Here is a 26086-nt window from a genome sequence, read left to right as displayed (position 1 = left end):
AAGGGATAAACAAATCGATAAACTGTGCCACTTTTAAATCTTCAACAATGAAATGAAAGCAAAATGATTAAATAAAACATAACGATTGTCTAACAATGAAGAGACTATAAGGATACTGTCTATATTATGTGTTGTATAGACATATCATTAAAATCAGAATTTGTATTGTAAGGAACACAATATAAGAAACATATCAAGAAAATGGTTTTTCATATAATGGCAGATGGAAACGTTACTGTTTCATTTTTGTTATTTTGTATGGGGTTTAACGCCATTTTTCATCACAAGATAAGCTATACATTACGGGCAGTATAAATTGTGAAGAAAGAACCCTGGATAAGCCGGGAAAGAACGACGAGTAGCTACTGGCCAGCCTTCTCACGTATCCACATTGGCCGAGCCCGAGATGCGAACCCGCGCAGACATACGTGAGATAGCAGTGATCCGAAACGGTGAACGAATTAGACCACTGGCCATAATATGACCTCAGATAGGCACCATTTTTATAATAGTAAGTATCCTAGTGAACATTTCATGTTAACGTGACCATCCATTCAGCAGTAGCGAAGAAGACAAGATTTACAAGATGGCCACCATTGCCGGAAATTCAGTTATGCATATTATATTGCTGATTTTCCCGTATAACATGCAGATAAAATAATAATTAAAAGACTCCTTTGTTAGCATAATATCTGTTTCGGTGAATACTTTAACGTCGATTAAAAAGAAGGTAGAACCCGACTCGTTTTCTTTTATTTGTTTTAGACCTTATCTCGTAATGACGAGGTTTCCTCTGATATTCTTCTTTCATCCATCCACATTTGATTTGAATGGGAAATATGGCATTCGATACATCTCTCTTATCTTTGTTTCAGTATCGCACACCTAATATGTTGTCTTTGTACCTAAAGCCTGGAAGTACTTTTGATAGTTAAATATAAAATAAACAATCAGCTGTTAAAATATCAGGAATCATTTATTGCTATAAACTAGTGTGTCATTTCATTTTGATAAATCAGTGACATGTCAGTGGATGCGATTGTGTTGCATACAGTATCTGCTAAAAATTGCCGATTTTGTACCTACGGTTCTAATGAGGGATACCGTTAAGTAGCAACTTGGATTGTCTAGGAAAATCGCACTACCTCCCGCTAATAAATTATACTTGATTGTCACAACATTTTGGACAGAATGCTGAGATTGAAGATGAATCTGGTGTGTAAAATGACTGCAAACGTAACAGAGAGGGACAATCCATGTAATATGCCAAAGACATATTCTGTAAACCAGGAGTCATAAAAGACAGTATAGTATACATCTATAAATGTAAAAGAATTATTCAAAATTGAGATGAGCGAGATCAAAATAACGTTTTAACATGAAAACATAAAAAAGTTAAACATAAAATTTAAAAAATGGGATGTAATAAGTTTCTATTTCGCAACCTCTTGTTTAGCAGACGTTAGTAATAAAATATAGTTTCAATATAACAAATGATATGCCGCAAGTTTCGAACTCGAGACTTCTTGATAACGTTTAAACATACATATACAAAGTAAGAAATAACGCAAAAAAACTTTGGGATGCGCGAGTTTAAAAGGAAGTTCAAACATGAACAAGTAATAAAGAACAAATTAGATTCTGCAACTTTTGAAATAGCGAATTTATGTTTGGCAAGGGGAGTAAGAAAAGAAAGTTTCGACATAAAATTTAAAAAAGGAAATGAAATAATAAAAACAAAACTGGGATGCTGCGATATGCAGACATGGGACCTCGTGTTTGACACGCGTTAGTCATAAAGAAAAATTCAATATAAACAAATTGGGTGCCGCGAATTTCGAACTGACAACTTGTTGCTTAGTAAAAGTTATTATAGAAGAACGTTAGTAGTTAATGTGTGCGAACCGTGTTTCTTCTAGCGTTTCAACTTAAACAGTAAAAACAAAATTGAAAAATTACGATCAGCGAGTTTGAAGGAAAGATTCAAAATTACAATTTAAAAGAAAATTATAACCATATTGAGATAATGCGAGCCTTTAACTCGTTACCTCGTGTTTGGCAGATGGAAGTCATACAAGAAAGTTCCAACATAAAAAAAAAGGTTTATAAAAGGCAATTGGATGCGCGAGTTGAAAGGAAAGTTTCAACATCAAACTAAAAGAAAAGTAATAAATAAAACAACACCATGGGATATGCGAGTTCTGAAGAATGTATGCACAATAAAAATTCATATGCCTTATAGAGTAAATATTATGGGGATAGTGGTTCAAGCCTGGGACGCCATTTCGGTTCAATTTTTGTGTTGATTTTGCTTAATAGTTTGTAACATTATGCTGAGTATGAATAATCAATAATTACAATGTCATGCTTTAAAGTAATTTGTAACGTCACGAATAGAAACAGGATATCGGTCACAGTTACCGGTATGGAATGCAGAAGAAGAACATATTGTTTAATCATTTCGAATAACTGTTACAAAATATATTGTGCAAATTTTCAGTATGATTTTATTACTGATGACTACACAAATTTTGTTCGGTGACATACATAGGAGAGACAATATTTCAGAATACCTACATTTATAAGAACAGTACTTTGAGTTTACTTAATAATAATCTTGAACCCTGTTCTCCACAAGTTGAATTTCTAGATTTTTGACAGTATATGCACTATTAACAATATCACCACCAGTCAGTATAATACATTTTCAATTATGGCTACGATATATATGTGTGTATGTGTTTGTGTGTGTGTGTGTGTGTGTGTGGTAGTCGAATAATTGACAGATTCAGCATTAAAATACTTGTAATGGAATTGTTTTTATTTCCTATGTTAGAAGGATAAATTGTGTATAATGCTTAAAAACGTAGACAGATACACAAAAACTGTTAATGTACATTGATTACATACAACGAAAAAAATTTGTTTCGATGCCCTACTTCTCCAAACATTCCTAGTACTATCAGAGACAATCGAATCAAATTCCTTGAATCAAGTCAGTAGATGACAAAACAATTTGAAACCAGGTCTTCTTAACTATTTATAGACCAATTTTAAATATTAAAGATATTAATATGGCCAGTACCCTTATTGGAAACCAGTTTGAGCGTGATATATTACTGCCATCGGTGGCCGGACAAAATGGTAGCCGACAAAATGGTACGGACAAAATGGCATGGACAAAATGTTAAGTGGACATAATGGTATTGAACAAATTGGCATGGATAAAATGGTGCGGACAAAATGGTACGGACAAAATGGTTTGGGAGAAAAAGGTACTAGGATTAAATGGTACAGACAAAATGGTACGACTTCGTACATCTCGTGATAAGGCTGCTCGTTTTGGAAGTAGATGAGCGGCTGCAACTGCAACAGTTAGCAATTCATTGTGAACAATCGATCGTTTTGCTTCTTCGGTTTTTTTTTCTGCTCTCCTTTTCATGTTGGCACGAACTGTTTCAACCTCAACTTGCCCATGCGTTACCGTGTGATTATGAACTCCAGCTTCAAAGAACGATTACATTCGCTTGTGTATGAATTTGTGCCTTGCACGTTCTTCTTTCACAACGCCAGAACCCCTTGCTATCACTGCCACCGGTGTTCTTGGTAAATAAATAACCTTAAAATACAAGCTTGAGAGTCCCTTTTTCCGAAGTAGCATATTCTAACATGATTAATATTTTGCAAGTTAAATAATTAAATAATCAAGACAATAAAGTCCTCTTCACATGATATCCAACTGTTTTTAGTTTTAAATTCAAACTACAAAAATTAAGGTACCCCAGACGTTAGCGCGCAGCTTACTTTGATACTTTGATCGATAAACTATATATGCCGTACAATACTGTTGTAAATAATACCGCAATTCAGTTTATTCTACTCTAACCTGTCAGCTTTGTCTGACGCCAGATTGGCTATATTTTAGATTGAACTCGTGCAGTTCGGAAAGTGTCAATCGTACGACGGGACACCACAAATTAAGTGCATGTACAAGAAAAACAGTCATTAAAATTGCATTGAATTACTATTTGGTATCTTTGCAATTTGTAGATTCGACATAAGTAATTTGCAATTTCACTTTATTTAAAAAAAATAAAGTACAATTAATATTTCCGAAGTTACACGAATTTAATAAATATCATTTGTATTATATCTTTTTCAGTTAGTTTATGGAAGCGTACATATTTTAATATGTATATAAAATTAAATTTAATTATGATTTTAAGCAATTATTATTTTCATTAGCAATTGAAATTCTAATATATGTACCATTTTTTCCTGTTTTGTCCCATACCATTTTGTCTGCAACATTTTAACCATACCATTTTGTCTATACAAATTAATCCTAGTACCATTTTGTTCCATACCATTTTATCCGTACCATTTTGTCCGCACCATTTTATCCATACCAGTTTGTCCAATACCATTATGTCCACTTAACATTTTGTAAATACCATTTTGTCCGTACCATTTTGTCCGCTACCATTTTGTCCTAGTACCCCACCCCCCTTCACTTATCCATATATAAATAAAATAATCATTCCTTGGCAACAGTAGACAATAAGGAACATTTGGCTAATAATTATATTTTAATAAATATTGTTGACTTATAAATCATATAGTAAGTGTATGTGATGCATGCTCTGTACGTTTTTACTGAAATCAGCTATAATTGCACTTACTCTTCGTTTCTTCTCTCTTTCTTCCTGAAATAAAATAATAAATCTGATATTAGTCAAGATGAAATATCCAACATACTTGCTCGCAAAATGGGAAGTAGATACGGATGCACATATTCACAAATGAAAAGGCAATGTGAGACAACACAAAAATATATAAACAATGATGCATAGTTGACAATTCCCTAATAAAATCCTAACATTATCAATACGAATCGATAGTGGCAAAACAATAAGCCATCGATAAAGTTGCTGTTGCTATCACTAAGAAATCTTTGAGCCAATTTCAACATATTGTCTAATCATTTTGTATACAGGAACTGAAAAACTAACATTATTTTAAACGATGTGTCTGTACTTTCAATTAATACAATCTGGTAATGCACAAGTATATATATATATATATATATATATATATATATATATATATATATATATATATATGTGTGTGTGTGTGTGTGTGTGTGTGTGTGTGTGTGTGTGTGTGTGTATGTTGAGGCCATGACGTGTCGTGTACAAAACAAAATTTCCCAGTTGTACAATAATGTCAATCAACCATCCAAATTGTGTGCACATTTAAAAACTTAAAGTCCAGACACCGAAACAATTTACTTAATAATTATCCCTTCTTTTAGCTTTGACCAATATCATGCACACAGGGTCACATTATGTATTGGGTAGGCGTTTTTTGTTAACATCTCTAGAAAGCTTTGAACGGTAAGGACCTAATAATCGTTAGGTAACATAGGATAGCATATCCCTTTTGAAACGAGTACAATAATTCGGTAATCAGTAAAGCAAACTGTGTATAATTACTGGCTGAGAACGGTTTTCCACTTGCAGACGTACGTTAACTGCTGTACTTTTTTAGTGTGAGTTCTGGGTCCCGTATTTTTTGCGCGAAAAAAGTGAGCGATGCCCCCTTTATATATACAACTAAGGTGTTGAATTTCTGGCTCAATTGTTTGTTTTTTTGTTTGTTGTGTCTATATAAACTATCGTTTCCGGATGTATATGTGTATCCAATGGATAATCTATGAATGCCATATGCGGGGTATCGTTTATCAAAAAACTTCCTGTTCTGTTAATGAGTAGCGTAGATATATGATGTCGATGGGATTAGAATGTTTATATGTTGTAATAGTGTAGATATCCTTGTAGTGTCCTTGTCTGTAGTGATCGATGGTATATATTTTACCGACACCGTTAGCTGTCTTCTTGACGGTGCCATCCTCAAGAACCATGTAGTTATTTTTGGACATTATTTACGATAAACTATACAGTTGGTGTTCCACTGCTTTCGTTTTCGAACTTTCCTAGGACTTTGTTGTTGTCGTCGCAGTGGAAAGGTCTATGTTTGGTATAGTCGCTGAGATCGAAAAGTTCTCTGTGGTCGAACATGAGTTGCTAAAAATATTCCGTGTAAATGTTCTACACAAGTAAGCCTGTATCGTTCATTAGCGGAGTAGCCTGATAAAATCATAATGCAACTCGTAAATGACCAGTTTGGTGATATCTATAATGGCCGCTCCAAAGTAAATGGGTTTATCAAGTTTGAGATTGTTTTTGTTTTCTTCTGGATTCGATCTTCGTTGAAGATTTTCATGTGGATAAAGGCGTCATTGTTTATCTCGACGTTTGACACTGTTTTTTCACTGTCGAATTTTTTCCGTGGTTTGTACGATGATGCTTTGTTCGTAAGTTTGGAGAATTTTCCGCAGTCTGTCGTGGCGTTTGCCCATTGTTTCGTATTAAAGTCGATGTATGATTCATCCACGGAGATTGGTGAAACTTGAGAGTGCGATGAATTTTATCGAGTCCGTGGTGGATAGCTTGTACAAGTAGACGATTATGCAAAATATACCTGTTTTTATCCATGAGATGTGGCACATGTTTTCTTCACTTTGGATTCTCCCAGACCGACCTGATGTTTTCCTCGCGCTGTTCCCGAGACATTATTTCGTTAGTGACAAGAAATCGTTCAGCGCAGAATGGATAATAGTTGTGAGCATCGTGAGATGTTCTAGATAAACGAGATCGACCTCAACGATATGGCCTACGTCGTCCACGACTAATGCCCGTTTTTCTTGAAGAAATTGTTCTCCGGTGGTCTATCGAAATCAGCCTATAGGATCGGATTATGGCATGGCTCATTTATAAAAAATCGTTATGTCCAGATAATGATGTACGTGCACGGCTTTATATATTAATCATATATTTGTTATTGGCGACAGCGTGTGTATTGCTGACGAAGAATATTTCTCCTAGTACCAAGTCTTAGGTGAATATAAACATCTATAGATCGGCGAATTGTTTGACTTGGACGACTTTATTCGTTTTCAGAAGCGCATCCAGTGAGAGACCTGGCGCTGTTAAGTAGCAGAGTTGGTAATGTTGGTAATGGGCCGTGCACGTTTTCTGAAATAGTCTTTGACTTCTGCGTGAAAACCTACGTCCGTTGTAAGATAGATAGCGTGATAATCTGAGATTTTGACAGCCACATATTTGCCATAGCGCGAATGTTCGTCGTCAGTGATGCTGAATAAATTTATGCTGGAATCAAAGGCGTGTATGAATGGTAGAGGGGTTCCCAATGTGGCATCCAACATATTGGACAAACCATTCAATCAATGTTTAAATTTATGAACCGACATAAACTAGACATACAAATTATATCAATCAAGCATTTTCAACTCATCTTGCGGCATATTTTAAAGACACTTCCAATACTTTGCAGGATTTATCCTTTCAAACTATTGTTATAGCTGATTATGCTAAAGAAAACCTGTGGGATTCACCGTCTTAATACAGTAAACACAAAAGGTATAAATTCCTATACGACATTCATTAATCATTTTTTCAATATTGTGTGTAATGCGTTTTTTTAAAAACTATGTTAAGACATGTATCTGAATTATGTCCCTGTTTACAATCAGTTCAGAATATTTTTTATAGCATTCTCATTTACAGAATAAACTGAATAGAAAAAGGAAAAACTAATATCATAAAAAGTTTACTAATTCTTTAAACAAATGAAGTGGCATAATAAAATAAATGTTCAATATATCATGATTAATCTTTAATAAATATTTGTTAAACCTATATAAGAATAAAAAAGAGTTCATATGAATAATTAAACATTTGTCAATAATACATCAAGGTATACTAAAATTTTTAAAACATTAATTAATTGTTTATCTATATTTATTAAATCAAATAAACACACACACACATATATACATACATATATACATATATATATATATATATATATATATATATATATATATATATATATATATATATATATATATATATATATATATATATCGCAGTTTTTTTGTCCTGAAAAATGATGCCATATGACACCGATAAAACAAATTCGCTACACATCGTTGAATTTGACCATACCACAAGCAAAACCATTTATGTCGTCGCCGCTTTGTAATCCTTGACAACCGAGCCCGTGTTACAGTGGAGGTGTATATTACATGCGTCGTGCTTTAAATTATGCGTCCAGCTGCGTTATGGTACGTGGACAAATTATTGCGTGGTTTAATTTATAATCGTTAAATATCGTACTCGCTTCACACAGCACCACTAGTTAGGTTGTGATAATATTAGTAAGGTTATGCTAACCTGTAAAGATAATCACCGATGTCATGCTGCTGATATAAGCACGCGTATACGGTTTCAAATAGCTCGGATGATATATGATTTCTTACAGTAACGTCTGTGGTCGCTTATAAAATTTATATCGGAGACTCACCAGGCGTATCTCTTCTGTATCAGACAGGACAATACTACCATGTCTGGCTCTAGGACAATACGCATACATAAATGTTTTATGCGTTCCGCCATAAATAAAGTATGTCGTGAGTACAATCGGAAATATTGCAGTATGTATTAATGCCGCGGAAACAAATCTGCCATGTTTCCGATCTGAACTTTGTGAAATTTTAAGGTGTTAAAGTATGATTTTGCCTTATGAGACACCATATTGATGATTTTCTGAGAATATCTGCATCGCATTAGTCTCCCTTGTACATACGGGTTCGTTTCTGGATTGATCAATGGCCTGATTAATACATGATAGAACAATACTAAAGCACATACTTCAATCATCATAGCAACTTGTACTACAGTGACAGGTCTGCGTAGTTCCGGCAAAGTTGAATTTGCCTGTAACGCATTCAAAGATATTTTCAAGGGTGATTGAATCTATCAATCGCCTGATTAATTAATATAACAAAAAATACAAAGTTGCATAATTCAATCGTTACAGCAACTCGCGCCAAAGAGACTGGTTTGCGACATTCCGGTAAAAGTAAATTTGAGTGTAATATTTTCAAGGACGATTATATAAATATCATTTGCACGACTAGAAGTATACCTTTCTAAAGACACGCTGGAGATCCCTTGGTGTGTGATATATATATATATATATATATATATATATATATATATATATATATATATATATATATATACACCAATCAATTACATCTTGCGACAGTTAGAGCAAAGTGTAAAGTCTGTTATTGACGATCCCATAGAAATACTAGTACTCATATTCTTTCTTTGTGTAAAGACTCTCAAATTTAAGTGTGCGAGTAATTGAGCATAATAGAACGAGGTTTCCAGATTTGTTCGAGAGCAAACATCACTTGTGGTTCTATTTAACTGTAGCTATCAAATTCGTTCGATAGTGCAATACGTGATAATAATTTGTTTTGTTGTTTGATTTGTTTCTTTGCTTTATTTTAGTTTTTTTGGCATGACAATAGGCGGCTGGAGAATATATTGAACAAAATAATGTCACGGGAAAATATAATTAGAAGCGATCTCACTGTTAAATATTTATTAATATATGTGGTTAATCGCGTTAACACATACCATGGTGGCGTTCACGTTAGTGTTACTATCTCATAAACTATTAAATATGTTAATCGCAATGACTGATTTCGTCGCGAACTGTTGAGTGGTAATAAGAAGACCGTAGATGACAAGTGTATCATATTTTGGCACGTACTAATATCTACAATGGCATCGTCCAGGGAAGGTATCGGGGATATATTTGTAACACTACGACAGCGGCGGATGTTTGTAAATTATCTGACGACGAAGTTGTTCTGTAATCATCTCGTTTCGATATCATAATATGTGCCGCTATGATAATATCACTGAGGGTAAATCGTGTTGGAGTGTTATTCGACATTGATTCATTGCTTAATAAACACAGACACTAAATAAAACCTCTTTGTGGATCTGACAACCATTTAAGTAATATGACCCGCGTTGAAATACATGTCAAGTAATCTTGTTATTGGAGTTCGTTGTACTGATCTCGTGATAACTGTAGTCGTGCTCGGTTGAAGATAGCGCACCAATCTAACGACAACACATAAAGAATGCTATCACCGGAAGAGCAAATATGATCTACTCAGATCTACTGAGACTGACGTTAGTCCGAACCGACGTCGGTCCGCATCCAATGGATGTCAACCACATCTTCGCGAGAGTGGCGGTAAGGCCTTCATCAACAATCACCCATTCATACAATAGGCAATGTGATCAGCTCAGTCATAAATTTACTTGATTGTGTCATTGTGGTACAAAAGCACATTCAAAATATTGTAACTTCAGCACATTTAATGCATTGTACGTCATCACTTTGCGGACATTTTGTACATCAACACATTCAAGACTTTTGACATTCATTCCAACCATTCTTTACTTTTGGAATTATGATAAGACATTTGAGATTATTTGGAATTTAAATCACAATAATATCTGTTTAGAATTTTCACAGTTGTAGTCTAGAGATATAAAATGTATGTTGTCATTTCCTTGTTGAACTTGTTTACTCTATTTAGTTCAAGATCTAGAGTCGTAGCAACAACAATGACAAGATGTTCAAGATGGATGCCATCGTCCCATACTTCATATAAGCTTAACAACATTTCTTGGTTGTACGTATATACTATAAATCGTAAGAAGGATTTGAAGGAAAGCACAATGTAGACTTGAACAGTTATGATGAATACGTAGTTATTCCAAGCTTGTCAAGATGCCGATTGGCAAATATATTACCAGCAGCGTTGTCATTTTCTTTTATTTTGAACCAAATAAACATCAATATTAGTATTTCGGCGAAATCTCTATGCTGATATAATCATTGATTCGGGAAAAATATTGATAACAAGGTTTTCAAGATCACCACTGCGACAGGATTATTCGATGCCTGATTGGCATCGCTAGGACTAGCTTAATTTCACATGGCCATCCATTCAGGAGGAGTAGGTTTCACAAGACTTTGAATTATATCCGTTATTTAATATTGTAGAAGGAGTAGCAGCAACAAACTCATTGTGCTGTCTGGCGGCATAGCATAGCTAACACATATTCGGACTACAAACGATATATTTTCAGCGAGAAATTAAAAACACATTTAGATATAAGACATGTTGCATTGAAATGTAAGGGTTAGAATTTATATCTTTGACAACGTTCTGTAGAGTGTTTTAAACACTTTTTAATACATATCAAACCAAACACACTTTAGAAATTTGCCAATATAGAGTAATTATGCTCACGAATTTGAGATTTGTCGGCAGTGTTTTGTAACATTGCTACGCCATTTGTACTATTGCCGTCATATTTTCAGTGGAAAAGCAAAGGGACATTTAAATATAACACATGTTGCCATGAAAGGGAGGGTGTGAAATGTATATGTTCAAAAATGTTACGTGCTGAGTTTCAGACACTATTTACTATCTATTCAATGAAGTACATTTTAGACAATATACCATTTGTATGATAATTGTGGTCAATAATTAGATTTTTATTGGATGTGTGTTGAAACATAGTTGGGCAGAGATTGCTAGGTCATACGAAAATATAAACTAAACGTTCAGTTAATATCAATCTAATGTTTTGGCACTCAATAATTAATTATAGCCTAAATAAAACCTAAGGTCATTCATGTAAATCGGTAATATTTGTAACATTATTATTTTAGCTACGACATGACTATAGTATACTGAATCTACGCATCCCGTATGTTTTGTTGAATGGAATAAGATTTTTAAAATCGAGTTTCATTATTACATTTCCCTGCTTGTGACCTAGAAATGTGAAATATGACAAAACAATATTAATCATAGTATACCTGTGACCTTGAAATGTGAGATATAACAAAACAATGTTAGTCATAGTATATATGTAAAAAAGTGCAACATATTATCATAATTTAACAGGATGGACAGCTGTTCGGTCAATGTAGAATTATAATAGCCACATCATACATCAAACGTATAATTAATTAGCATATAAAAGTGTCCGTTTGTAAGTATTTACTGAAAGAAAGACGTTACTTCTTTTTCCACACAAGAGCAATACATGAGCGATATAGAAACAACATGACAAGAGTTTGAATATAACCCTTCATTGGTAAGTTGTAAAGGTGAAGAAATGTTGAAGAATAATTACTTTTCATAAATATATTTGTCTTATACATCACATACTACATGTAAGTAATATACGATTTGTGCTTATTTAGACAGAGTATCATTATTTTACTTACTCTTTCTTTTTTCTCTCTTTCTTTCTGAAATAATAAAATAAGTCTGATATTAGAGAAGATTGTATAAATCCCACGTATTTGCTCTCCAGAAAGGGAGAGGACACGCATCCACAAATTCGTCATACTCGCAAATGAAAATACAGGGCAAATCACACAGTGTAAGTCTTTACATGAAACAAAGTAATCCCAAATAGTTGTCGTTTTAAATAATATATTGTACACTTTGCCTTGTATGTAAATATTTGAACTGGAACTTTTCTTTCCTTTCTTTATCCTGGAATGTTTTCGCACATTAGTACTTTATAAATGTAGGCAACAAGTAAAGTGCGCTGCTAATTACAACAAATTAAACGGAAGACAGCCTATCAGGAGATACACACTGCCTCTCTGAAGTTTGCGTTTTATTATTGTTTCACTATATTTGTCCTCGAACTGTGTGTATAATTATCAAGTCACTCATCTCTCAATTGCCATGTGGACTGATATAAGAAAAACGTTCCGCGGATGCGGTAAGTTTTGATAAGGAAAATTGATAGACAAAACGAATATTGCTTTCTTTCAGAATAGTATAACGTTGTCAACAATGCTCATCTGCTTATTCTTTCGAAGATATTAGCTGTCATTCCGTTTTCTAAATCCATGCTTTCTTTTCAATATTTGATTGATTTATATAATTAAAGAGTTTTTGTTGCACAAATACCTGCATAACCATTATCTCTCTCTCTCTCTCTCTCTCTATAGTACAGTATATCCACAATAATATATCAGTACATTGGTATAATTGGCAGTGTATGTTTAATTATTACACACAAATGATACAAATGTGTTTGTGTATGTGCTGGTGTGGAGATTATTGAAAGACAAAGAGATTATGATTATCAGGTTTCCTCACCATTCTCATCAAGGAAAATGAATAGGTATTACATTATGCAAAGAAGACACTGTCCTAATGAATTGCACATTCCCACTTTATACGTCTTCCAGCCGATAATCCTTTGCTGATATTTGAATATTAGAAGAAAGGAATGTAAGAACTTGCACTTTTCATAACAGCTGATCTTACACTATGAGATTGTTAGAACCTTTCTCTCTACATTAGATCATAAAATATTATTTTCGTTAATCGATGTAATTTGAAAAAGGAAATAAAAATGGCGATCAGGCACTGTCGTAGGATGGCAAATGCTATTTCACTAGATTGGTATAAACGGGCAGTGTGTGTTTAATTTGTTATACAACATAATGATACAAAAGTGTTTTTGTGTCTGTGCTGGTGTGGACATTCGTGAACGATAATGAAAATCTAATTAGACAATCTTACACTATGGGTATTTCAGACCAATCCGAAGTGTTAGGTAACGTCAACTGCATTATTTTTGTCAAAGCTGACTGATTCATATTCCTATATATGGGGCATGGACTTATATGCTGTAATTATCGGATTGGATAAGTATAAAATATGACGACTTGTATGACAAAAGAAGATGTCAACGATAGTCGCGTGCACATAATCACGTTATCTGTCCATTTATCTAACTATCTACATACTTGCTGAATTATATGAACCATTCTTAATGCCAAAATATGTATTATATGTTGATGAAATGAAATGTATCTGTAAACATTCGTCTTGTATAACTGGCTGATATAGCTCAATCACAGTGGCATGATTCTGGCCAGAATTCGTTGTAATATCCCCACCGAAATAATGAATAAAAATTAAATGTATATTAGGCATAAATTCAAGATGGATGACAGCAGCTAATTCGCCTTCATTTAAAGAATTAAGCAAACACGATGTTTGAATGTAATGATATTGACGCAACTAACGTAGGACACCAAGTGAAATGGTAACTAAAAGCATAATATCAAAATCAGACTAATGCAAATACAATCCACACATATGCAAAGATATATTCCTATCAAGTGACAGGCTTTCGATTCAAATTAAAGTAAACGTTTTCGGTACCGAAGCATTTATGGATAAACAAATTGATATACAGTTCCACTTTGAAAACATCAATGATTAAATAAAAAGAAAATGTTTACATAAAAATAAAATGATTAAATGCAAATAAAATAAAGAAGTACACATAAAAGGCTATGAGAATACTGTATATAGTTTTTGTTGTTCACCCATCATCCAAATTAGAATTTTGTATTGTAAAGAACACATTGTTAAAAACACAACCAAATGACTTTGGATGAAATAGCATATGGAAAAATGACTGTTTCATTTTATGTTATTATTATAGGGTTTAACGCCATTTATCAGCAAACGATAGGCTATAAATGACGGCCAGTAAAAATGGTACAGGAAGAACTCGCGGAAAACCCCGAAAAGAACCTCCTTCCCACAAGAAGGTACCGGCGTGAAATAGCAGTGATCCGTAACGCTGAGCGCTTTAGACAACTTGGCAACTAGGGGCTCCCTGTAATTGTTTGATACAAATGATATAAACGATTAAGCAATCATAATGACAGGTCCGGTTGCCTAGTGGTTAAAGCGTCCGCATCGGATTAGGGAAGTCGCGGGTTCGAACCCCGGCCGAATCATACGAAAGAGTTATAAAATTGATGCCAGCAGTTACCACGCTAGACGCTCAACATTAAGAGGTTAGTGTTAGGACTGGTCAGGATAATGTAAATGGGTCGGTCATGGCGCTATATGTATGCGGCATGATGTGTGTACGTCATCGTTAACAGCAAAATAATATCACGACATAACTAATGTGCTGAGTATTATGTATGTATTTCAAATAATAAAAAGTACCCGCTATGTAACCCTTACTTGTAAGACAAAGTAAATAACTTTGTTTTTGATGTTGTTCTTGTTCTTGCTCTGGGTTAACGCCATTCCTCAGTGAAATATAGGCTATACATTGCGGCATGTATAACTGGTACAAGAAAAACTACGGAAAAATACTTTAAGAAGCACCAACCCAAGAAATTCTACTAGCAAGCTTTCTAACATACCCATTGGCCGAGTCCGAGACTCGAACACAAAGGGACAGAGGTGAGATAGCCGTGATCGGTAAAGGCGAGCAATTTAGAACACCAGGCCCCTCTTAAGAAGCATCCTAGTGGAAACACAATTGCAATATTACATTTCATTAAAAAGTAGCAATAACAAGATTTTCAAGATGGCTATATTGGTGCCCATATTTGACCTCTGATCGGCCCTCATTTTCATCACACTAAGTATCTTTGTGAACATTTCATGTGACATGACCATAAATTCAGAAGTAGCGACGATGACTATATTTACAAGATGGCCACAATTGCCAGAATTTAATTTATATATATATATATATATATATATATATATATATATATATATATATATATATATATATATATATATATATATATATATATATGTGTGTGTGTGTGTGTGTGTGTGTGTGTGTATTGCTAATTTTCTCGTCTTGTATGCAATTTATATAATACTTAAAGTTCTCATTTGTACGCATAATACCTGTTTCCTTTAATACTTTAACGTCGATTTAAAAGCTGGTACAACCGCGCATGTAACGACTAGGATTGTCTAGGAAAATTACAGTACCTACCGAGGACAATATTTTCGACAGAATGCTGAGATTGAAGATGAATGTGGTGCAATATTGATAGCCACGCAATTTGTTTTCTGTGGCACAAATATGATAGACGATTTTTCAGAATACCTTCATTTATACGAACAGCACTTTATGTTTAGTCAATAAAAAACTTGAAACCGGTTTATCTTCGATTTAAATTTCTATATTTCGTACAGTATCTGCACAAATAGCAGTATCTCCACCAGCCAGTATAGCAAATTCTCAATTGTCAAATATGACAACTATTATATATATATCTATGTATGTATGTATGTATATATATATATATATATATATATATATATATATATATATATATATATATATATATATATATATATATATATATATATATATATATATATTAAAAGTATAATTGACAGATTCAACATTAAATGGCTAATATTGTAGCTGTTTATGTTACCTATGTTACAAGGATTAACTGTGTATAATGGCGATCAACATAGACATGTACACAAAAACTATTAATATACATTGATTATATACAACGAGAAAATTTAATTCGATACTTTTGTAAACCTTCCTAACACTATGAGAAAGTATCGAATCAAATTGCTTGAAACAAGTCAGCAGAAGACAACATAGTCTGAAACCAGGTGTCCTTCACTATTTATAGACCAATGTTTGAAGACTAAACATGTCAATATAGGCGAGTATCCTTTTCGGAAACCAGTTAATTTTCATAGATTACCTCCCTTTGACTTGTCCATGCAGTCTTTATTAAAGATAGCGCTGCTGTTCTATTTTAGCAAAACGATGCGTAAAATGCCTTGATAATTGTTTGGATCATTTAACAGCTATTTTTTGTTTTTGGCAAATAATAATTTGTACCCACGCATGCCTGCCAGACTGAAATGCAGAATAAGTCAAATTGGTCAATATTTCAGTAGTTTATGCCACAGTGTTTTAATATATCATTGAACATACCCCAGTGTAATTACGTATATTTTAAAGTATTCACGCTTTATACTAACTCAATACCTTCACTGAAATATTGTTACTGCCTAGCTACTTTGTTCGAGATAAACTCATTGGTCTAGTAGTTTTAGTAGAAATAAATCTAAATTTATTTGTACCGCATTGTACACACTTACCAGTAAGCGCCGATCTGTTATTTCTTGTTGTAGCGGTTGTCATATCATTTGTGCCAGTACGCACTCTACACTCTACACTTCACACAATATAGATCCATAATTTATGTATAGAGACATGAATATAATTGACTTTTCAGCGACTAAAACAAGAGAACCAGTTAAGCATGTTGCAGCGTTACCAAACTCGATCCGGATGATTATCATCGGACCATCTGGATCCGGCAAGACGCAATTGCTACTTAATTTAATAATGAGATGGATGAAGTGGGATAAGTTGTATTTGGTTGCTCCTAGCGTAGATGATCAACGATGCTACGAGGTGTTGAAAGATTTCAACGAGAATGCATCAGCGATCGCTAAAAAAATGTTATTGAGTTTATTACAGATATCAATGATGCACCAGGTATTGATGATATTGATGGCGACGTTAACAATTTAGTCGTGTACGATGATGTCATGTTAGACAATCAAAAAACCCAGCTAGGATATTTTCCAGAGGCAGGCATAAAAACACCGACGTGATATATGTCACTCAACGATACACTCAGATTCCAAAAGTAATCAGAGACAACTGTAATATTCTTGCTGTGTTCGACGGCGTTGATACACACACGCTACGAAATATTTGGCAGACATGGTGCGGCGGTGACATGGACTTTAATGTTTTTCGAAACCTTTTTAGTCATGCTCAGTCGACCCCACATGGATTTGTAACGATAAATTTACATGACCCTCGGACACGATATCGTATCGGACTTGACCAAATATTCGGTTAAATCGTAAATAGCCACTTAGCAGCAGGGGGGGGGGGGCGATGACATCGACGCGGTCGTCGATGTGTTTACCGGACGCTGACGACGCTGGGGATCGGCATTAATTAAACCAAATGACGATTGGACGATCCCCCGACGACGACGTCGTCTTTTTTTTTACCGGGCGCTGACGACACCGGATCCGCTGAGTGCAGAAAGTATTAATTAAGCCAAATGACGTTTGGACAAAATGTCCGATTCGCCCCCCCCTGCTGCTACGGATCTATTTAACAGCTTAGCTTGCATTTAGGTCTCTGAATTGTAACTCAGCTCTCTTTCCCAATATTGTGCTGCAATGTTTTACGCCATGAAGTATATTTACTTTTTTTCAATTTTTCCTCCATAAAGTACATTTACCTGTTTTATGGAAAGCGTCCAATTAGAATGCGATCAGACATAAACAAGCAAAGAAATATAGAAATTTTCGGTATTATTCATCATTTCGTATAACTTGTAAAATAGGCTTACTTGTATACGGCAATTAAAACAGAAGGTTTGACAGTTATCAGATATGCCCTGTCGGGGCTAACAAATGAAACGAATACTGTGTCAACGAAATGCATCGTTTTTAACAGAATACAATATTTACATTTTATTATTAATTTTTATATAAAATAGTTTTAATAACATGTTGTTGGATGTGGTTATGATGTCATTCTTAAGAACACAAACAAAACTAATCGGATTTGTTTTTAAGATATTATTCAACATTCTTGTTTCCATTGCTGAAAGCAGACAATAACACACAGTACATTATACAATAATGACACTTCATAAACATTACGTGCTTTTACGGTTTCCAGTAGATGGTCGTTAGGATTGCACGTTTCAGATCAATACATCTTACACTAAGATTTTTCATGTTCGTACGCTTACACTTTTTTCTGTCAATAGCAGCTTTGCAAGTTTCTTTTTCGTTCTTGATGGGTTTGTCTTTACAAGAGAACAATATTTCAGTGTATAACACATAGTGACATTGTATGACGAAACCATGCCAAAGGCCTGGCATTTAAACATCGAATACCAAAGACTTCAATAAAAATACATCAAAACATGCAACTTCTGCTATCCATTAAGTAAGCGGAGTGGTCGCATTCTTTTTAGCTCGAACATTATAACAATGATGCAAGGTCTACAAAGAACTGAGTGTAAATATACATTCAATCTGTCTCTTTTCAGCATGTATTAGAGGTAAGGACACTCTGACGTAGCTTATAAATATTCCATTGTAACATTTGGTTTTGTTCCTGGGTAATACGTGTTATTTCCTAATTACGTATGCCTCAACATTATATAAAATGGCAATTATTCTCCACAAACATTGACCAGGACAGTAATATTTTCAAATTTATCTATTTTTCCAGAACATTCCATATAAATTCAGTGCTGAGTAAATTTGGAGTAACTTCTAGACCTTTTTAAAACTTTCCAGGAAGATAAATAGTAATATAAATACAGGGGCCCTAAGCCCGTCAGTTCAGTTTAGTTCTAGCTGCCTAAGTTGATGTATATCAACATATTTCTGAGACAGCATCAAGAGGCAGCAAGCATCAGGCAGATGCATTTTCATAAGTATGCGGCCAATTTATCAAGACAAGAGCGAAAAAGTATTCCGTGTAATCATCTGCTAAGATGTGAGAGGCCTACAAGGCATATTGCAACATATTTTTGTATGCCTGTCGGTGATCATGACAATCCATGGGCACAATATTTCACCTTCAAACAAAATCTGGAAGGTAAATTGGAAAAATGTTGCTCAGAATTCTATGTCAAAAAATTTAACATTTCTAAAATTCAAAAAGATTTTAATTTTAAAATTGCTTTACAATTTTCAATGTTATTGAAAAAATGTATCATATCATAAATGTTGCAGGAATCTCTTACACATTAGTCATGGGTGAAATAAATGTATTTTTGTATGATGGTACAAAGGGGAAAAGAGTGGAAAAGAGAGCAACGAAGTTTGCTATCCTACGCATTGTGTGCGATTCAACTAAATAATCAAGGAACTGCTACTACTGCATGGTGGACACTTGCAAACGTCTGACTGGCAGAAATGAACCTGCTATTACGTATCGGGACCTTCCTTCATCCATCGCCCCGGCACCAAACTGCCCTGAGCTCAACGAACCCACTCCTCCGGCGTAAATTCAGCCGTCTTTAGAAGAGAGTAGCAAGTCAGAGAGCGAGGAAGACTTTGTAGATCTAGATGACAATTGCAAAGGTGGAACTGAGGAGATAAACCCATCCTACCCCAACCAAAGATTCCTCAACGACTTGATAAGAGATATTGGTCTCACTAAGGTCAATGCAGATCTTTTGACGTCTAGGCTCAAGTAGTGTAACTTGTTGGATGAGATTGTGCATGTCACTGATCAGACGAACCGTCAAGATGGGCTCTGCTTCTACCACAATGGGACCAGTCTGTTCGAGGCAATATGAATGGCCTCTCTTCATTGAGAGCTCATCCAGGAGCATCAAAGCCGTGCTGCTCCATAGGGAGAACAAGTAGCTGCCTCTTCCCCTAGCTCACTCCGTGCACCTCAAACAATATTAGAATATCATCAAGACATTGCTATACGCATTGACGTATGATTATAACGGCTGGGTGGTCATGGGATGCATAAAAGTGATGTCATTCCTGATGGATATTCATCGCGTTTTTGCTATGTTTGGCCTGTATCTTTGCTGTGGGAAAATAGGGACACCAAGCCGCACTGCCACTGGCGGGACTGGCCACAGCAGAGCGAGTTCTCTGTGGGGAGGAACAATGCCAAGTGGGAGCCACCGGCGGACCGCCGGAATGTACTGATTCCAACATTGCACATCAAACTGAACCTTAAGAAACAATTTGTCAGAGCTCTAGATAAGGAGTCAGCAGCCTTCAAGTACCTTCACAATTTCTTCCCTGTGCTGTCTGATGAAAAGATCAAAGCCAGTAATTGCTCGGAAAACAATTAAATATGAACATGGAATGCAATTAATTCCCCAAGAAGCTCACTAGTAAGAAGAAGGCGGCTTGGAACAGCTTTGTCGCATTGGTTCGGGGCTTTTGAACAATCATAGGCCAAATACATTTAAGACCGATTACCTTTAAATGAGTAAATAATGTCATTAATGTTAGTTTAGACTGCTTTGATTTCGCATATATTTCCAACTAGTTCACAACGCATTATTGCAAATATGTTTTGCCAAGAAACAGATGGGTAAATAATGCTTGTTTTTGGCTATGTTCTCTGGAGTAGTTTTCATATTAGATGATATATATGCACACCAATGCAATTTAGATAACATGCCATTTATATAGTAGTTGTGCTCACCAATTTGAGTTTTCAAGCATATTTGCGACAGCCTTGCTGACCATAATGTACAGATGATTTATACTTTGATATATTGTTTGTTTTCTACATTTACTTTGTTGCTGCTTAGAAACAAATACAGCCTGGGCAACTGCCAGGGGCACGAACGTCAATATATTCTTCTTGCAACATTTCAGCAACGACATAACTATGTTCTTCTTGAAATAAGCATAACGTAAACTTTGTCAAATATGATAAGAAAGTGCTGCTTGTATTTCTAAAAGTGTCTTCCCGGTACTGAAACAAGTGTCATAATAATAGTTTTCTTCCTGTGAACTAAAATTGTAAAAAGTAACAGACAATGTTAGTGACTGTATATCTTTGGGAACATATAAATTAATTAACATATCTACAAGGCTAGTATTAGACATTTAATAATTTAATAGGACGAATAGCTGGTTGGTCAATGTCATATTATAATAGGCACGTCTTGAAATAACGTATACTTTATCAGTCCATACAAGTGTCTTGTCCACGTATGTATTGAAAGAAGAATGATACATTGTTTGAGAAAAAATGTAAAATGCGCAGTATGGAAATAATATTAAATCGACAATTTTCGGAACACTCTTTCTTTGGTATGAGCTTATAGATGAGGTACACTTGGAGAATAAGTATATTTCATAAAAATACACCCCTTAGAAATGGCATAATAGCTTTATCTAATGAACATATTTACCGATCCATATATCATTTTACTTACCCTTTCTTTTTTCTCTCTATGTTCCTGAAAGAATTTGTGAAATCTGCGATTAGGTGAAGTAAAACCCGCTTATTTCCTCCGAAAGAGGAGGGTAGGCACGCTTACAAATATTGTCAAATGTAAATACAGTGTACTTCACAATATGTAAGTCATTACATGAAATTAATCTAATCCAAAATAGTAGTATTGTATAACTAATATACTATATGAATTTTCTAGCATTTCAATCTATTAGTTTCAGCTTCACTGTCTTTCCGTAATCCTAAAGACACATAACCTAACAAACTGTAACGTGTTTTGTCATACATTATTTATAATTATCTGATCACAAAATTGACCGCTATGCCGATAGAAAACAACACATAAAACCGCAGACAGCCCATCATCAAATCTGTAGTCAACTGTTTTGCTGAAAATCCCAGGTTATTATGAATTATCTTTCGGTAACAGCGATGCAAATATTTCCCAGATGGCCGATGTGGAGGCCTTTTTAGATGTTATATTGACAGGAGTTTCTGTTGGGACTATTTACACATAATAAAAAGTCTAGACCTCAGATTGCTTGTTTTGATTATTAATTAATTATGTTTTACTAAATGAACAAGATGTAACAAATGAATATACAATGTACCTTACACAGTGTAAGTCATTAAGTAAAACATATGTATTCCAAAATAGTTGCCTTTTGCTCTAATCCACTATATGAAATTTTCTTATTGAAATCTCTTCGTTTCAACTTTTCTGTCTTTTCGTAATCCTAAAAGACATACATTAACAAGCTGTAACGTCTTCTGATATACAGTACTTCTAATTATTTGGGCACAACATTAGCTGCTCTACTGATGAAAACAACAACTAAAATGTGAAACGGTTGTGTTTCGCTTCAAATTACTTGCTACTTTAGAGTTTCGTTCGGGAGAAGCGATGACAAGATTTATAACGTGGCTGCTGGGTTGGCCTTTTTAGGCATCAGATTGACACAATTTTCCGTTAAGATTAATTACAAAATATTTTCATTCGAAACCGCTATAAAACGATTTTTTTAAGAATGCTGTTGCACCCCCTTTATTAGACCGCAGATTGTTTTCTTTAGTTTAGGACCAGTTGGACACAATTTGTATTGTATTGTCACCTGGCGCAAAATTGATTTAAGTACGCCATTCTGTCTTCCAGGAGTAACGATAACAATAGTTTCAAAATGGCAACTGTGGCTGCCATACTGGATGTCTTAGAGCCACCATTTACATTTGATTTACATTAAACTAGACCATGAGGCGATAGTGTATATTTTAGAACGAGTAGCACCAACATATTATTTGTACTGACTAATGGACTAGTATAGCTAATGAATATAGTTTGGATTACCTGCGACACATTTTCAGTGGGAAATGAAGCCCACGTTTAATTATAACACATACTGATATGAAAGAACGGGAGTTAGAATGCGTTTATTTGAAGATGTTCTGTCTATACAAACAAATATATTTAGCCTGACTACGATTTATAGAGTAATAATGGACACCAATTTGGAATTTTGTCTGTCTTGTTTTTAAACATATTTGCGACTGACTTGATATGCATTATGTGCATATGAACAACTAGACACTAATTCCTTATTTATTTTACTTTTTCGGTTCTTACAAACAATCTACGAGGGTCACAAAAGTGAAGTTTTGCTTGTTGAGACATTTACAAAAAGACGGACCACTTTCGGCTCCAGCTACCCATCGCTCATGTTTTGTTGAATATGATAAGAAAGTGTTGACGGTATTTCTAAAATGGCTGTACGGTCAATGCAATAAGTGTCATAAGTATATGTTCCTTCTTTTGACTTTAAGTTGTGTAATATAATATACTATGCAATTTACAGTATATATTTGGAACAAATAAAAAACCTAATTAACATCTCCGCAAAACGTGTAACGTTTTGGACCATTGATTCAATACTTTAATCAAAAGGATGGCTGGGCTGACAAAGAAATGCACGATATAGGAAACTGGCTTGAACAAAGCAAGGGTTATAAGATATGGTGCATTTAGAAAATAATTATTTTTAATAAATATTAACGTCGTATTAGTCATGTAATAAATTTATGGAATACATGATTTGGACTTATTTACTGAAACGCTTATAATTTTACTTACTCTTTCTTTTTTCTCTCTTTCTTCCTAAAAGAATAAAAAATAAATCTGATATTACAAAAGGTGAAGACAAAAACACCTTATTTCATCTAGAGAGAGAGATTATGCACCTATAACAATATTATCAAATGGATAAAACAGTTTAAGTCATACAATGTAAGTCATTACATGGCGTAATCCATTATAACTGTCGTTTCAGCTAATATACTATACATAATGTCACGCATGTAAACATCTTAACTTCTGTCCGTCTTTTCTTTATCCTGAAAAGACATCAATTAACAAGCTATTATGTGTTCTGTCATATAGTGATTCTAACACTTTGGCATATATACGCTGCACTGACGATAACAACAACAAGCAAAACAGCAGACAGCCCATCATCAAATCTGCAGTTTGCAGTTTGTTCTCGGTTTACTCCAAATCATATCTGAATTGGGTATTTGTTTCCTGCTTTAATCCATTCCCCATCAAGCGATGCATATAATATTATCAATTCTCTAATCTTTCAATTACCGCGTTGGCCTATAGCTGAATAAAACTACCGTTGTTCGGTAAGTTGTCTGATGACTCTCATGAATGTGTTCAGAGAAAACGAATATTTTAGAATAGCATAACATTTTCAAAGATTCTCATCTGGTTATTTAACCGTAATTTTATTTTTTAAATAACTGATGTTTCAGTTCATTTATTTATTAATTTATACAATTAGACACAAAAACCTTCACCTAAACTGCTATATACAAAATACGGTATGTCATTAAAAAAAACTTTCCTGTACCTTGACGTCCTCTTGAATACAAAATCAAAAATTAAAGTATGAAGCGAATACGAGTCACAAAATGGAAAATGAGATTTCAGTACATTGGTAAATTCGGTCATTCTACCTTTAATTTGAACACAACGAAAGTATAAAAAACGTAGTGTGCATACGTGTTAGTGTGGACATTCTTGAGAGACTGACATTAACGGATAAAGAAGTCATATACTGTTTTTCAATGTTCTCATAAAGGAAGTGGGAAGGTGTAAGTAGTAAATGATACTGCTCTTATCAATTAAGTGCATATTGTATATTTGATACGGTTTAGAGTAGATAATCCATAGAGGATAGTAGAATATTAGAATTGAAAAAGGGAAACGGTTGCACTTTTCAGAATAATTCATCTAAATATATGAGATATTTTTAGACCAATGTGGTTACGTTTTTTCCTGGAAGTGTTTGACAAAGCCAATTATATTTGTATCAAAGTTGAACGTTTCTTTTTCGTGCTTGTGAGGCTTGGCTTTACATTAGGCAAATGATCATTATCACACATTGTAGATTGTACTACAAATCATGTCAAAGAGAATGGGTGAAATAATAATTAAGAAATATTCCAAACAATATCCATTTCAACGTTAGACTTTTGTATTCCGCTTCATGTATTTAAGCGCTTTGAAGTCCCCATTTTGCACCGTGAAGATTGTTATAATGATAAAACGCGAATTGGTTTGTACATTTCAAAGCTGCATCTTACAATATCAAGTTTACAGACCTGTCTGGTTGCATTTCTCTAGTCCTTTTAGACAACGCCAATTGCAATATTGCATGATTCTCTTTCGTTCTTATTGTCCATGGCTTTACATGAGATACAGCATCATAGTGGATATGCATGAAACATGGTAAATTGTACGCACGTATATGCCAAAGGAGGAGGATTCAAATTATACTTAAGAAATAGTACAAGATATATACCTTATAATGTTCAAACTTTCTCATCATTTAAGTAAGCTCTTGAAAATCCCTGTTTTGCACCTTTACGAATATAACAATGGTAATGGCATATATCATTAATTTAATGCAAATACATATTGTACCTGTGTGGTTTAAAAATTAAGTTATAGTAAGACATGCGTGATCTACCTAATGCCATAGTGTTATGCATGCAATGGCTATTGTTTATGCAAGCTAGATAATTCTGCCACGTTATATATAAATATTGATTTAAGTAGTATGTCCCGTAATGAATGAATTACTTAAATTATAAAATAAAAACAAAATACGAGGAACTTACAGTAGTGTACATTAAACAAAACTACACCTACAATAGATTGT

The 26086-nt window shown here is 34.3% G+C and overlaps 1 protein-coding gene across 4 annotated transcripts in view; it reads right to left on the bottom strand.

Annotated features, from left to right (window-relative positions):
• LOC149774006 (E3 ubiquitin-protein ligase TRIM45-like) overlaps positions 1-26086 on the bottom strand; it is a 142908-nt gene that overhangs the window by 48371 nt on the left and 68451 nt on the right. For all 4 annotated transcript variants that reach the window (XM_089945887.1, XM_089945886.1, XM_089945888.1 and 1 more), the window contains 4 exons: positions 23995-24018; positions 21850-21873; positions 12265-12288; positions 4683-4706 (listed from right to left, as the gene is read on the bottom strand). In XM_089945887.1, coding sequence (XP_089802013.1) covers positions 4683-4706; positions 12265-12288; positions 21850-21873; positions 23995-24018 — 96 coding nt within the window. The remainder of the gene's footprint in view (positions 1-4682; positions 4707-12264; positions 12289-21849; positions 21874-23994; positions 24019-26086) is intronic.

The sequence above is a fragment of the Sinohyriopsis cumingii genome, unplaced genomic scaffold (assembly GCF_028554795.1).
Source record: "Sinohyriopsis cumingii isolate HCF-2022 unplaced genomic scaffold, ASM2855479v2 utg000452l, whole genome shotgun sequence".
In the NCBI taxonomy this organism is placed as follows: domain Eukaryota; kingdom Metazoa; phylum Mollusca; class Bivalvia; order Unionida; family Unionidae; genus Sinohyriopsis; species Sinohyriopsis cumingii.
This window is presented reverse-complemented; position numbering and strand designations above follow the sequence as displayed.